Source organism: Pteronotus mesoamericanus, unplaced genomic scaffold (genome assembly GCF_021234165.1).
Source record: "Pteronotus mesoamericanus isolate MK-2021 breed Mesoamerican mustached bat unplaced genomic scaffold, CSHL_Meso_final contig_347, whole genome shotgun sequence".
In the NCBI taxonomy this organism is placed as follows: domain Eukaryota; kingdom Metazoa; phylum Chordata; class Mammalia; order Chiroptera; family Mormoopidae; genus Pteronotus; species Pteronotus mesoamericanus.
The window spans coordinates 19,298,082-19,311,604 of NW_026555137.1; the positions used below are offsets into that span (position 1 = coordinate 19,298,082).

Genomic DNA, 13,523 nt, shown 5'->3' on the forward strand with positions numbered 1-13,523 from the left:
TACATAATATACTTAAGGCACATGAAAAAGTTTGGCATTAAATTGTAAGAAAATATACAAATTATCCCAGTAAATTCACAATCTGTTTCATTAATCCAAATAGTTTCTTTTAAAAAAAAAAATGTGGCAATAGCACCAATAACATCCCAGAAAAGGCGTGGCCCTCACGGCTGCGTGCCCGCGTGCCTCCGGAGCTGCTGTCGGGTGTATTCCCAGATCAGCAGCGCTCCACTCACGTGCACGTTAAGCGAACGGATGATGCCCTGTTGAGGAATTTCCACACAGACATCCAATTGCTGGATCAGATTTGCTGGGATTCCCTCACGTTCATTTCTGATGAAAAATGGGAAAAGAAAGGTTACTTTTCTTGAGATGAGTAGTGTTTTCCTCAAGTATTCTGAATGTTACTGGAAGAGAGAGATTTAACAAAATAAATTCTAAATTACCAGGAAAATAAGAGGATAAAAAAGGATTTAGGGGTTAATTCTCTGTTCACCTGACCATCCCAAACAGGTAGAATCAAATGAAAGTAGGGGGCTTTCCACGAACATAGCAAATCAAAGGTCAAGTAGTATGGGGAGTCCAGGTCAACTAAAATCGGAAACATTTTCTAGGCTGAGACTGAGAGGAGCCACTGTCCTCCGAGAACTCCTCACCCCAGCAGCAGCAGGGACTTCTCAGGAAAGCAGTACTGGGTCAGGCCCACACTCCTGGCAGTCTGCTCCGCGCCGATGGCCGTGTAGCCCTGTGCTTTCTTCTGCTGCAGGTAATCTATCAGCTGAGGGGGCTTCACCTTCATCATTTTAAAAGAGCAGAATGTTAAATCAGTAATAGTCCTGCTCGGAGTAAAATCAGTTGAAAAAAACTTTCATTAAACTAAGCTTGCTTAAAAGTCTTAAAAAGTAAAGGATAGAATTACACATAAACAAGAACTCCCCCAACATCATAGAAATTTATAAAAATTATTCCTACATCAACAGTGAGTTGCAGCAGGACACGTTTTACTTATTGAAAAGGATTGCACATGACTGATTTCTAAACACACAGCCATGTGAAAGATAAAGGAATAGGAGGACAGAGTTTGATTGTATTTTCCTTACTTATTTTTGAGCTCTTAAAGGCTGGACTACTATAAATCACTGCAAATGAACTGCTCCAGGAAGATGGAGAGTTTGGCAAATAACATTTTTAATAACAAATCACTTTCCACCCACCTCCACTAAAGGAAGCCACTGTTCCGCTGAGACACTGAGGTGCTGGAACTGCTTGTCGTTGACACATTGAAGGTTGCCGACGACCAGCACCGAGGCCCCAAATACCTCGCAGGTGCGACACAGTCCTGCACAGAACAAGCTAGAGTCACTGTCCTCAGCACAAGGCTGAGCACATTACATCCCATACAGCCCTCTGGAGTGTCCCAGGAGGGTTGCATGTGGAAGACAGCCAAACATGGCGGTGCACCCTGGAGTACCACAATTTTACCTCCTAAATTGGTTGGTTTATCAATGAGTGAGGCCACTACAATCAGTCTGCCGATGGACTTCCCAAGCTTGGAAGCACGATCCTGAAATACTAGCTCCAGGTCTAAATCAGGAGCATTATTTTTCCACGGGATTATCTTCTTCTGAACATCAGTCCACTCGGATTGGTTGTCCGCTTCACTTGAGTTAGAGCCTGGTAAGGAAAACAACAATTCTAAATATAAGCCAATCTCTCTCTCACATATTGTATATGTTATATATATTTTATTTATATATTTTATAAGTTTAAAATGATAGGATCAGGTTCATTAACTAAAGAATTTGACTTAGATTCAGACACAATTGCCATTTCAAAAGTGAGTTTTTAAGTTTTCAAATTCAACTCTACTAACCAATGTATTATAATATCTCATAGAAACATCAGATACTATTTATTAGACACACTTTGTTTTTTACACTTTAGTATCTCCAAAATTGAGAAGCATCTTAGAATCCATTGGCTGTCATAGTTTGCTAGTATTTTTTTGTACATGTACATAAAATAATGTGTATCTTACAAACAATAATGCATTAAATTAGAATTTTCTGCAGAAATATATTTCTGAATTTTAAAATCCTTGACAGAAATATATAGTGGAAAAGCAATGGATATTAATTAACAATATTTCAAAGAAAAGAGACGCCACTAGCTTTACATGGTGAAGCTGATCAGGCTCTCTCTGGCTTTTTATGGCAAAGCCAACGGTCACCTACAAGTACCAGTCAAAACCATACCGCGCTTTGCCACTGTCTTCTAAGTGGAGAAGCAGAGTTCACCATGTCAATGAAAAAGTGGTATCACCAACCACCTCTAAGTAACTTAAATCAGTAAGTCTGAGCAAGTCAACAACAGGGAAAATAAAACAAAAACTCTTTGTACCTATGTCCTGCTGAGCCCAGTCACCTGGTTTGAGTTCATGAAGCTGAGTTGGACAATGGTAGCCCTGAAGTCCAGCAGCTGAAGGAAGGTCAGTGAACCTGGTGAATTTCTCTATGGCGATCCACTCGTCCTCAACAAGGCCTGAGAGGCGCGGAAGGATGTGAAATATGGTCTGAAAAGAAAATGGTAAAATCTAAATTTTTTTCTCTTAAGAGTAACAAAGAAATACATGTTTAAAGCACAACTTATTACTATACTAATGTAGATTCCCAAACTATCATATCTGATCAAATTACACACTTTCTATCTTGTAGCAACTGTCTATATAAACACACCATCTTTCCTAAGAAACCAGGGGCTTAATTTTGGAGACCTCGAGAGCAGGCTGCTCCCTCTGCTGTCCCCAAGTGTATGCAGTAAACGACTCTGCCCTCACGGAAGCAAAACGTGTTTGGAATCAGTACTGATATGGGACAGCATTTGGAAAAATGCTACTTATGGATCACCACCTTCTCCATTAGTGCTCAAGTTCAAGCTCTTTTGATGCCAAATCTTCACTCGAAATTGAAGCCATTTAGCCTTTCTTGGCTTCAACGTCACCACTTGCGAAGTGTGGATAAACTCAGGTTAAAATAGCACGTGAAGAAAAGTGTGTGGTAAACTACCCAATGTGACACCACAACAAACAACAACTATTGAGCCATCACATAAACGATGCTTGCTTTCTTACCTATGAGGACTGAGAACAAGAGTCTCCAAAGCTGAGCAGGCACATAAGAAGCAGAAGCACAAGTGACAAGAGATTTTAAAATGAAACAAATTTAGAACAACATGTAAGTCTTCATATAAGTCTTTAGAATGAATATGAATGAACATGGTTTTCTTCGTACAATATCTGTGTAAATTTAAATGAGCATATGATTGCAACTAGATCTTTTAATAGGTACTAATATAGGTACACATGTATAAAGAGAGTTCTTGTGCAGCATGATTTTATTTACACATGTAGCTGCGATTCATATCACGAATAAAGAATAAAATCAGCAAAACGTGAGAGTGGGGCCAGGGTGGGAAGGAGGAAAGCAAGGGGCTCCCTCCTGCTGGAAACCTGAGCGGAGAGGCTGACCTAACGCTAGAGGGCAACGAGAGGTCCTGCAGAAAAATGTCAAGAAAAGGGTTCTGGGCGCTGCAGGCCACGAAACAGAGCATGTTCGAGTGTCTGAAAAATCTTACACAGTGTTTGAGATGAAGCAACAGAAAGTGCACAGTAATGTTCTAGGATGAACATCTCACAATATACATATCTGTATTTTTAAAGGCCAGCCTATTAGTAATCCACCAAAGTAATTCATTTGTGCACAGCAGCTGAAGATACTGATACTTCCGAGTTCTTTAGAAGAAAAGAACAAGGTCAAATGTTTTAGCTCAAAGGGAGAAAGTAACACACTTTCTACAAATTTTAGTACTTTAGATCTGAAGTTAATTGACTTACATGCTAGTTGTAATAATCATTTTTATAGTTCTTAAAATTACATAAGCACATTCGGTAAGTGGTGTATCATTTGCTATACAATTTCAGTCGCCCAGAACCTAGAAAGGCAATTAACAAAAAAGTAGATCTTTTTGTTCTTTTGTTAACAACAGGCTTCATTACAACAAAAATCTCAGCTGCACAAATGTTCTCACTCACTTCCTTTTAATGTCAGAACAGATTTCTGTTCAGAGTTAAACATTCCCCCTTCCAGGGTCTACAAGCCTGACCCTGCCTGATAAACAGAGTGAAAATGACCAGCCAGTTGTCACTGCTCAAGAGTGAAATGCAAGCAAGTCATCTGCATAAAGTGACAAAACTGAACTTACAACTTGACAGGGTTACGGTGAAGTTTGCAAGCAAGGGGAAAGTTAGGCTAATCATAACCCTTCAACGACTATGGCAAAAAGGGAGCTTCGAGGTAAATGATGCAGGAGAGAATTTCCACATGACAGTCTCGGCTCACCTCCAGGCAGTAATCCTCGAGTGGGTGAAAGGTCGCAAAAAAGAAATGGTCTTGGATGCGTTGCCAATTCTTCTTGGCGTTCCTAAGGATTGAGGATACAGAATGAGGTGCAGAGAAGGGGGGAAAGTCAGGTGTCTTACGGAGGTACTGCAGAATTTAGAACAAATGGAAAATATTGTGAATTTTATCCTGAGATTTGTACCAAGATCAATATACTTTAAAAACTGACACTACACTGGTCTTTTAAAATGAAACACAAAAACAGGCAAATAACTCAAAGTCATACAACAAATAATGCTTCGATAAGAATGTGACCCAGGTCTGCATGTAAAGTGCGGGGCTCAACCTAGCAGGGTGGGCAGAGGCCTGGGTTCCGTCCAACGCCGATGGTCAACAGACAATGACAGGAAAGCGCGGCAACGGCCTGCCAGGCAGACCGCTTAACTGCCAGGGAATGGAATTCTAAAAGGGAGCTCTGTAAGAGCTCTGGGGTGGAATCCTTAGGATCTGGCAGGAAAGACTTTTTTAGGAGAGAAAACCATCATGTGATTCCCTTTTTCTACTCTGAAAATTCACAATGCATAGCCAAACTTAGCAACTTTCATAAACCAATTGAATATGATCGGGTCTTGAATTCTTAACCCATCTGTCATATTTTAAAAGGCAAAAGAGGCAAGGATGAAAATACTACAACATGCCTGGCAGGCTTCAGTTTAAATTCACAACCGACAGGCCAGGAGCTGTGTGAGCAAGCCCAGGCGGCGTCGGGCAAGGCCACGCCCTGGGCCCTCACACCCTCACTCCCCAGAGTACCCAGCCCCCGGCGGCTGCCCTGCCCGGCAGCAGAGCGGACAGCCGCCCCTCCCGCCTCTCAGGGTGAGGGACAGAGACCTGCCCCCCCGCCCCCCACCTGTCCGCCTTTCCCTTTGCTCTCCAGTCTCCTTAAAGGCCAGTGCCCCGGGTGTGCCCTAGGCCCCTCCTCCCATAGTTTCGCGTCCCCCTCGCCTTGCCCCCAGCCCCCAGCGCCTGTGGGCAGGGACTCAGGAGGTAAGGGGGCACAGGCACACACCGGAAGAGATAATGGAGAACCCCGTTTCCGGGAGGAACAGCTCTGGGGGAGAAGAGGAGGGCAGCAGACTGTTTTGCTCCCAGGGGCACCTGTCTGCACCGCTCAGTTCCCTGACACCTACTTAAACGCTAAGCTTATTGAAAATAAAGCTAAAGCCCTCCTTGGACAGCCTATCCGCCACCAACTACGGTTCTTCCTACGCTTTACAGAGACGTGGTTAGAGAATTACCTGCACAGCTTGGCTGTGTCTACCTTCCTCATCACCCATTTTTTAAAAAATTAAAGACATGAATTATTTCAAATATTGAAAAAGAAAATAGACATCAAGGAGCCTGTCACAGGACTTGGCAAGCAAGAACATGTGGTCCCGCCACTTTGCCTCATGTTAACTTGGTCCTGCCCAGCAGAGGCACTGGAGTGGCCCCAGGTCCCGTGGTGTCTCTAGCTCTTACTCCGCAGTCCCTCCAGCCTGTGCGCTGGCCCCACACGGACCCAGCCCACAGCCCTGCTCCCCTCCTGCCTGCCCCTGGCCGCTCCTCACACCTTCGAAGCTGCACAAGCGAACTGGGTGACGTCCCTCTGGAGCCTGAACTGGGAGGGCTCCCCAGTTCGCTGCCCAGAAGCCCCCCGCGACCTGCCCCGCCCCTCCCAGCCAGGGCTGCGGCTGCCCTGCCCCCCTCAGTCGCCTCCTTGTCTGTCCCCTGGGTGCACAGCCGCACCCCCGCCTCCAGAGGTCCCCAACACTCTCTTTTACCCGGAAGTCACTTCCTCCACTCTGCACCTGCCTGCTTCCTGCTCACCCTGCCGACCGCAGCTTAAACCAAACCAGAGTCAACACTACGCTCCCGGCACAGCCCACCACAGGACTGGCCATGATTCAGACCTTGTTTTAACGGGAGCAATTATTCATTTGGTGTCCGTCTCCACCTGACTGAACTCCACGAAGACAGGAACGCCACCCGCCTGCCTGCCGCTGGCCCCCGGCCCCCGGCCCCGGCCTGCGCTGTCACAGAGCCGACGCTGGGGCCTGGGTGTTGGGAGCTGCCTCCCGCTGGCCTTCCCTATTCCTGCTGGTTCTCTCTCCGACCTGGTACTAGGATTTTAAGAAGAACATGTTATTTCTCAAAAGAGTGTTTTATTGCTTAATAAAAAATACGGGCTGAGCTCATTGTTTTTAGAAATCAAAACACAGCTACCAAGAATTTTGAGCATGATCACCAACCAAAACACCTCAGCACCAAACAGTAAGTCACGATTTGGTCCCAGAGAAAACTGCACACCGGACACACCAGCCCGACCTGCCAGGAGGAGCTCCGCCAAGGCCCCCGAACCACCTCCCCCCGTCCCCGAGGAAAGGCCAGCCGCGGCCCGTGGCTCGTTCCTGAGCCCTCACTCCAACCAAGTTGCGCGCCATTCAGAGGGAGGAGTGTGTCCTATTAAAATAGTAATACGATTTCATTAAATTGTGCATCAAAGTACGATTAGGAACAGCTTTTGCAGTTTGAGTGTGACTTACTACATAATACAAATGCTAGCCAGAAAAATATTAATGTCCAAACCTACTCTTGTAGATTCAGCCAAGCATTCACCAAATGTAGGAAATGACCAGTGTGTACACTCCACAAACCGAGAAGGAAGGAGATGTTTAAGGTCAGTTGAAAAAGGTCCAGAGTTCCAGTTGCCGGAATACGCCAGGGAAGCCAGGAGTTGTAGGCAACGCCACAAGGAATTGCTGACCACAATGACTTTGTTGGGACCCGCAGGCGAGGCTGTTTCCCACACTCTGCATGACATGCCAGAGCAGCTCGCCCCTCCCTGCGCCCCATCCCCCGTCTCTACCTTGTCCTGTCCCCCCACCTAACACGCTTCTCCTTCTAGTCGCCGCCCGTTTGTCGCATGCAACTGTATTTTAAGATCTGTTTGCTGAACTGAGTATCTTTCTCCTGAGCCCACAAACCTCCTACCCACTCATCACCCAAATGCCTCTTTTCCACAAATGTAGCAAAAAGTAAGGTGGGCCCTGATGGATGTGGCTCAGTGGGCATCATCCTACGAAACAAAAGGCCGGTTCAATTCCCGGTCAGGACACATGCCTGGGTTGCGGGTTCAGTCCCCAGTCAGGACGCATATGAGAGGCAATTGAACGATTTCTCTCTCATTGATGTTTCTCTGCCTTTCTTCCTCCCTTCCCCTCTCTCTAAAAATAAATAAAATCTTAAAAAAAAAAAAAACAACAGTAAGGTGGATAGAGGGCCACAGTGCGTGGCCACGGAGATCCTTCAGCCGTGGCACCACACGAGGCTGGGCCACGACTTGCAGAGGGTCCTGTTTGTGCCGTGCGCTAATTGAGGGTCAAGGCAAAGACCGACAACAGGGCGCCTCTGATTCTCCAAACACTCTCTAGTGTGCCGGTCACGCTGCTGCCGACCTCTGCCTGTTAGTTTGTGTAAGTTAGTAAGTGCTTTTGAACATGCTAAGGAAAACCTTTTAGGGGATTCCTACCGCCTGGGTCTCTGCAATGTATAAAATCTGGCATTCCTGGATGGTGACAATCAGTACTAACGGTGAAATAAACCACCACCACCTTCGGTTCGAGGCAGGCAGTCCAGACACCAGGACACCAGGGCCTGCGGGTGCGGCAACCCCCCGACAGAAGGGGCTTTGTGAGGCACTGGGTCACGCGCCGCTCCCGGCCCATCCACAGCAGCCGTGTTCCAGGAGGTCAGCGTGGAGCCGCCAGCCATCCGAACTGTGAGCACGCCGCACGCCGCACAGGGGCCGCCTCAGCTCAGCCTTGCCCGGCTCTGCGCGCCCGCGTGACGTCCCAAGGAGCTGAGACGGGGCGCCTGCTCCCCACCGCCCTCTGCGCCACTGGGAGGACACTGCCGGCCACGGGTCCTTACCCTGCTCCGTGCATGTTCTCCACTTGGTTGAGGCTGGATTCGATCACAGGCGTCAAAGCCTCCAGTTCTTCCACCTGCCACCTCTTACACATGCCCCAGATTTTCTTCAGGGCCACCAGCGCGTAGAGGCGGACGCTGAAGTTGTGGCTGAAGCCCCACCGCAGCACAAGGGTCAGCGCGCGCTTCAGCAGCAGCTTCTGAAAAGAGCAGAGGAGAGCTCTTCACAGGGCCATTTGACCCCTGACTGATGACCGAGGAGGACAAGGCCGACACTGACGTCACTGCGCTTGCCCTAGCGGACCTCCTGCCCCGGAGCCAGGCTGGACGCGCTGGCACGGCGGCCCCCAAGGGGGACACACCCCGTGCTCCGGAGTCGCTCGCGGCGCCACGGCAGTTCCCCACCCCCAGGACCGGGCAGCGCGGTCGGCGCGTTTCCAGGCTGACCACTCTGCAGCCCCAGGGTTTGAAAACCACGGCGCTATCCCCAGCTTGTCTCGGGCTGAAGTTAGACGCACCCTTCAGGAGCCCTGCCTCCCGAATGCGGGAGGCGCGGCCGCAGCCCAGTGCCCCTCCCCATCGGAACTCTGAACCTCTCTGCCATCCTTGGCGGGGACCTTGCGCCCGCAGAGCCCTGCAGGGCAGCAGGGGAATTAGGAAATGGGGACAGCAGAGTTTACGCTTCCCCTGGTCCCGGCCTGTGAGCTCGCAGCCGGGGGAGGTTCCCCGATTCTAAAATGGGCACGGCTCAGCGACAGCGAAGGGAAGTGACGTGTTAACGTGGCCTCGGATGGGCTCAAACGTCTAAAGAACTGTCAGGCGCCCCCTCGATGTTCCTATCGAGGGGTCACCTGTGACGTGACCTGGGCCACATCCAGGTAACCGCCCTCGGGAAGCTTCTACGGACTGACCGAAAACCACCACGCTTTCTCTGGGGACAAACTACAGGTGTAGAGAATCCTTGTTATTACAGTTCTTTACTTGACATGTCATCAACATTTACCGAAGGTCACCCTACGGCCAGGGTGGGGAGGACACCGCTGCGACAGAGGTGTACACACACACACACACACGCGCGCGCACGCACACACACAGGCACCCGCTGTGATGGACGACATTAACAAGTGTCGCCTGTGGCGAGCAGGTCGGGCAGCGTGGTCAGTCGGGCCCGGCTCAGCAGGGGCCGCGGGGCAGAGGGGAACTGCGCTCCCCGGGGTGGCGGGGAGGGTGGGGAGACCAGCAGCAGCAGCAGCACAGAGCGCGGCAGCTCCCGGGGGACACACGGTCGAGCCCAGAAGGCGGGAAGCAGGGCGGTGCTCCCGTCACCCTCCGCCTCCAGGGTCAGGGCGGAGCTCGCGTTTGTTCACTGCAGACCCCGGGCCCGGGATGCCAGGGAGACACGCGGGAGGCACAGGGCAGCTGCGGACGGGAGGGAAGGCGGGAGGGAAGCCGGGAGGAAGAGCGCCCGCCCCACGGAGCCCGCAGCCTGCTGGCTCGGTCCTCAGCCCACCCGCGAGGCCTCCGCTCACCCCAGACCCCAAGCCCGTGTGCTGCCCCTCGCTGGCCCTGCTGCTCCCGTCCCCCCCGGCCTCTTCTCCCTCCCAACCGCACATCCACGCACATCCACTCTCGGGCCTCCTAACTGGCTGGCGTCCCCACCTCCCCGCCCAGGAGCGCGGCTGCACCCCACCGCCGCCCCCGGCCTCAGTGTGGCTTCCAGGCGGTTCCACCTTGTCCTAAAATCTCTCGCTGCGTCTTCTCTAACACCCCACGCGGGCATTCCAGCTCCTGGCCCAAGGCGCCTCTCTCCCCGCAGCTGAGCACACGCGTGTCGCCGCAGGGCGTCCACCCAGTAGCCACCTCCCGCTGCCCAGCACCGGCGAACCCCCACTCCTGGCCTTGCCCCTCTCAGACTGTGCTCCCAGCCCCCCGCGGCGCCTTCCCCCGCCTCCTCCCCCGCGTTCTAAGTGCCAGTGTCCCCTGCCTTCTGGGCTGGGCGCCCTCATTTTCTCAGCCGGCACCCTCCCTGCGGGCGACCGCGTCGCGACCCTGGCTCCCATCCACCCACGGTTCCCAGGCTGTGGGCCACGGCTACTTCTCGTCTTGCAGTCGGACTTGCTCCTGAGAGGATCGCAGGCCCCAACACAGAGATCCTGGCCCTTGCACACGGATGGAACTGTTAGGCAGGACAGGCAGTAAACTCAGGCAGCGCAGGGGAGGGGGCGCGTCCCACCGGCTGACTCGGCGGCCCTGAGCCCCGTCCGATAGGAGTGTCGGCGCCGGATGTCATGAGCAGGGACAGCAGAGGAGGAGCAGGGTCCCCCGGGCTCTGCTGGGAAGGGGGGCTTCTGCAGGAATTTCACTCACCGAGACGGACAGCCTTTACAGGTGAGAGAGAAAGCCCTTGTAGTTGTACATTAGTCCCAAGGTTTAGAAGGGGAGAAGGAGGGCACCTAAAAGCTGACTCAAGTAAATAACCCCTGAACCCGACAGTCGGCGCACTCAGATTAGCGGGTGCTCGCTTGCAGCTCTGTGCGCGTGTGTGTTTCGTAGATAAACGTGCATCCCATTTCCTCTGAGTTCGTCTCTTGGGGCGAGACAAGAACCGAGGAACAAGCTCGGGGGCGGGGGGCGGGGGCCGTGGAGGAGCTCCTGGCTCGGGCCTCTCCCCGGAACCAACGACAGCACAACATCGCAGCCGGGACATTGACACCACCCAGCCTGCCCACGCGACGGCGGCTCCCCGTCTGCCTTGGAGCCACGAGTGCACGCACGCGCACAGTGGGCTCCTGTTACGTTCCACGTGACGTCTCCACGTGGGTTCCTGCGGCCACCGTCACAGTCAGTGCGCCGCGGAGCCGTCCCCACGCCCGGGGTCCCTCCCGTGCCCGTTGCAACCTGACCGCCCCCTCCCCGCACGCCTCCCCACAGCTGCTTTTGGCAAGACGGGCAGTGTTTTGAAAAATATTTCAATTTTATGTTTTATTTTTTTGAAACATATCTGAATTTTACTCTGTCGGAGTTTAGCTGCAGACACAGAACCTGGCCACTTAGGCAGAACGGGGCCTTTATCACAGAAGCACAGGGAGCACAAGAGGAGCGGACTCCGGGCTCTCAGCCGAGCCACCGGGAGCTGAGCCACGAACCAGCTGCCTCCCCGGTCACGACCAAGAGCCTCCCCGACAGCCTGCACCAGGCCAGGCCTCCCGTGAGCACAGGCTCAGGGCTGCGCCCCGCCTCTCCGCCCACAAAGCTAGGGCGCCAGGGCCCCATGAAACCCGACTCGATGCGGCACACGCCTCCACGACTGCCCTCCAACGGCTGCCCCCGCGCTTGTCACCTGAAGCCCTGGCTGCAGGAATATTTGACAACAGAGGCTGCGGCTCCCCAGCCCGGCAGCCCAGGGCTCCCCGGCCCAGCGCGTCCTCAGCCGCTGCCTCGTGCCAGGTGCACCCGCGTCCGGCGCGCCTGGTGCTCTGCGGGCCCTCGGGCCTCCCTGTCATTCTGATGGGCGGCGCGCGCTTTGCCCCATGGGCCCCTCGGGTGTCTGAGCTGTGATGCTAAAATGAGGGCAGCTGCCCAGTTGTATTTCCTATTCAGGCCCCTCCCCGAGCTCCAGACCCCAGCGCCGACTGCGCCCTCCAGCACCACGCGGATCCCTCACAGGTAACAAGCCTGAAGCCTGGGCGGGACCGCCCGCCTGCATTCCCTGTCCCCGCAGTCTGCTCCGCCTCCTGCCACGCTCCCTAATTCTGTGACAGGCACTTCCCCACACAGGTGGCCCAAGTCATTTCCGCTTCTCATCTGTCCCATCTAATCCATCCCCACGCTGTGGTGTTTCTCCTGACCCGTCCCTGTCACATTGGTTGGCCTGCCACCCCCATGCCACCGCCCCATCAGGTGACGCCCTCTCCGATCACAGCTGCTCTGCTGCCCCGACACCCCGTTCCACACCCGCACGCACAACACACCCAACTGGCGTCACATTTCTGGGAAAACCCTGCCGCAGAGCAGAATGCCCTTCCACAAAGGGCCAATTCCCCACATCCTGAGTACTTGCTACCTGTCGTGCCCCGTGAGCTGCGGAAAGGGGGGTTTAAAACTATCAGTTCACTTGACCCAGTAGGAGGTGACGCTGAGGTTTGAACCCAGGGCCGTCTGGCTCTATGGCTCATTCTCTCGGGCACCATGACCTCCCTGATGTGCTCACAGAGGCCCTTCCTGAGCTGGACCTGCTCCCTCTCCAGCCCAACGAGTGCCTTCCACGTCCTTGACCTTGCCGCACACCCTTCACCTGCCTGCTGACCTTCCCGGTCGGGAGGTCTTTGTGCTAAGGGAGGCTCAGCGGTCTCCACGGGCAGCTCCTGCGCCGGGGCACACGGCACGTTCCGCTTGGCACGTCCCTGCAGACAGACCTGCTGTGTGCGCCCCGCAGCTGCGGTCTAGCGTTGGGCTTAGGAACAGGAAGCACTAGAAATCTTTTGATCCTGAACTCTGACAGGTATAAAGAGGGGCCAAAGACGGTGCAGCCACTGAGGGGAACAGCGTGGAGGGTCCTGAGCAAACTGAAAAAGGAGCTGCCACGCCCCCCAGCAAGGCCAGCGCTGGGTATTTATCCACACACAGCACAAACACGGGTTTGAAAAGACATAGGCACCCCTGCGTTCACTGCGCCACTACTTCCGACCACCAAGACGTGGGAGCAGCCCAGGTGTCCACGGACAGACGAGTGGATCCCGAAGACGTGGTGCACATACACAGTGGAATGCGATGCAGCCGCCAAAAAAGGGAACCCTACCACTTGCGACAGCACGGACGGACCTGGAGGGGACTGTGCTGAGTGAAATACATCAAGAGAGACACATACCGTAGGATTCCACTCTTACGTGGGCCCTAAAACAAAACAAACAAACAGAAACAAAAACAGACTGGGAAGCAGAGATCCAACTGAGGACTGACGGGGGCGGGGGTGGGGGAGGGAAGAAGCTGCACAGTCCGGAACCGGCGCGATGACCTAGCGCGGGGACTGCGAGGCGCAGCGAGCTCAGCTCACACACCGTGTGTACATGTCCCGTCACTATGCTGTGCCCCTGAAACTAATGCAACATAAAACATAAGGGCCAGAGACGATTCTGAAGAGAGAAACTGCTGTCTCTG

General features: G+C 53.0%; 1 protein-coding gene across 1 annotated transcript in view; it reads right to left on the reverse strand.

Annotated features, from left to right (window-relative positions):
* Positions 1 to 13,523, reverse strand: part of TARBP1 (TAR (HIV-1) RNA binding protein 1) — a 64,422-nt gene continuing 50,899 nt past the window's right edge. Inside the window, exons 24-30 of the mRNA XM_054576757.1 lie at positions 8,370 to 8,566; positions 4,398 to 4,479; positions 2,401 to 2,572; positions 1,483 to 1,674; positions 1,215 to 1,339; positions 657 to 793; positions 1 to 333 (exon numbers count right to left, since the gene is read on the reverse strand). Of these exons, the coding sequence (XP_054432732.1) occupies positions 165 to 333; positions 657 to 793; positions 1,215 to 1,339; positions 1,483 to 1,674; positions 2,401 to 2,572; positions 4,398 to 4,479; positions 8,370 to 8,566 (1,074 nt within the window). The 3' untranslated portion in view covers positions 1 to 164. The remainder of the gene's footprint in view (positions 334 to 656; positions 794 to 1,214; positions 1,340 to 1,482; positions 1,675 to 2,400; positions 2,573 to 4,397; positions 4,480 to 8,369; positions 8,567 to 13,523) is intronic.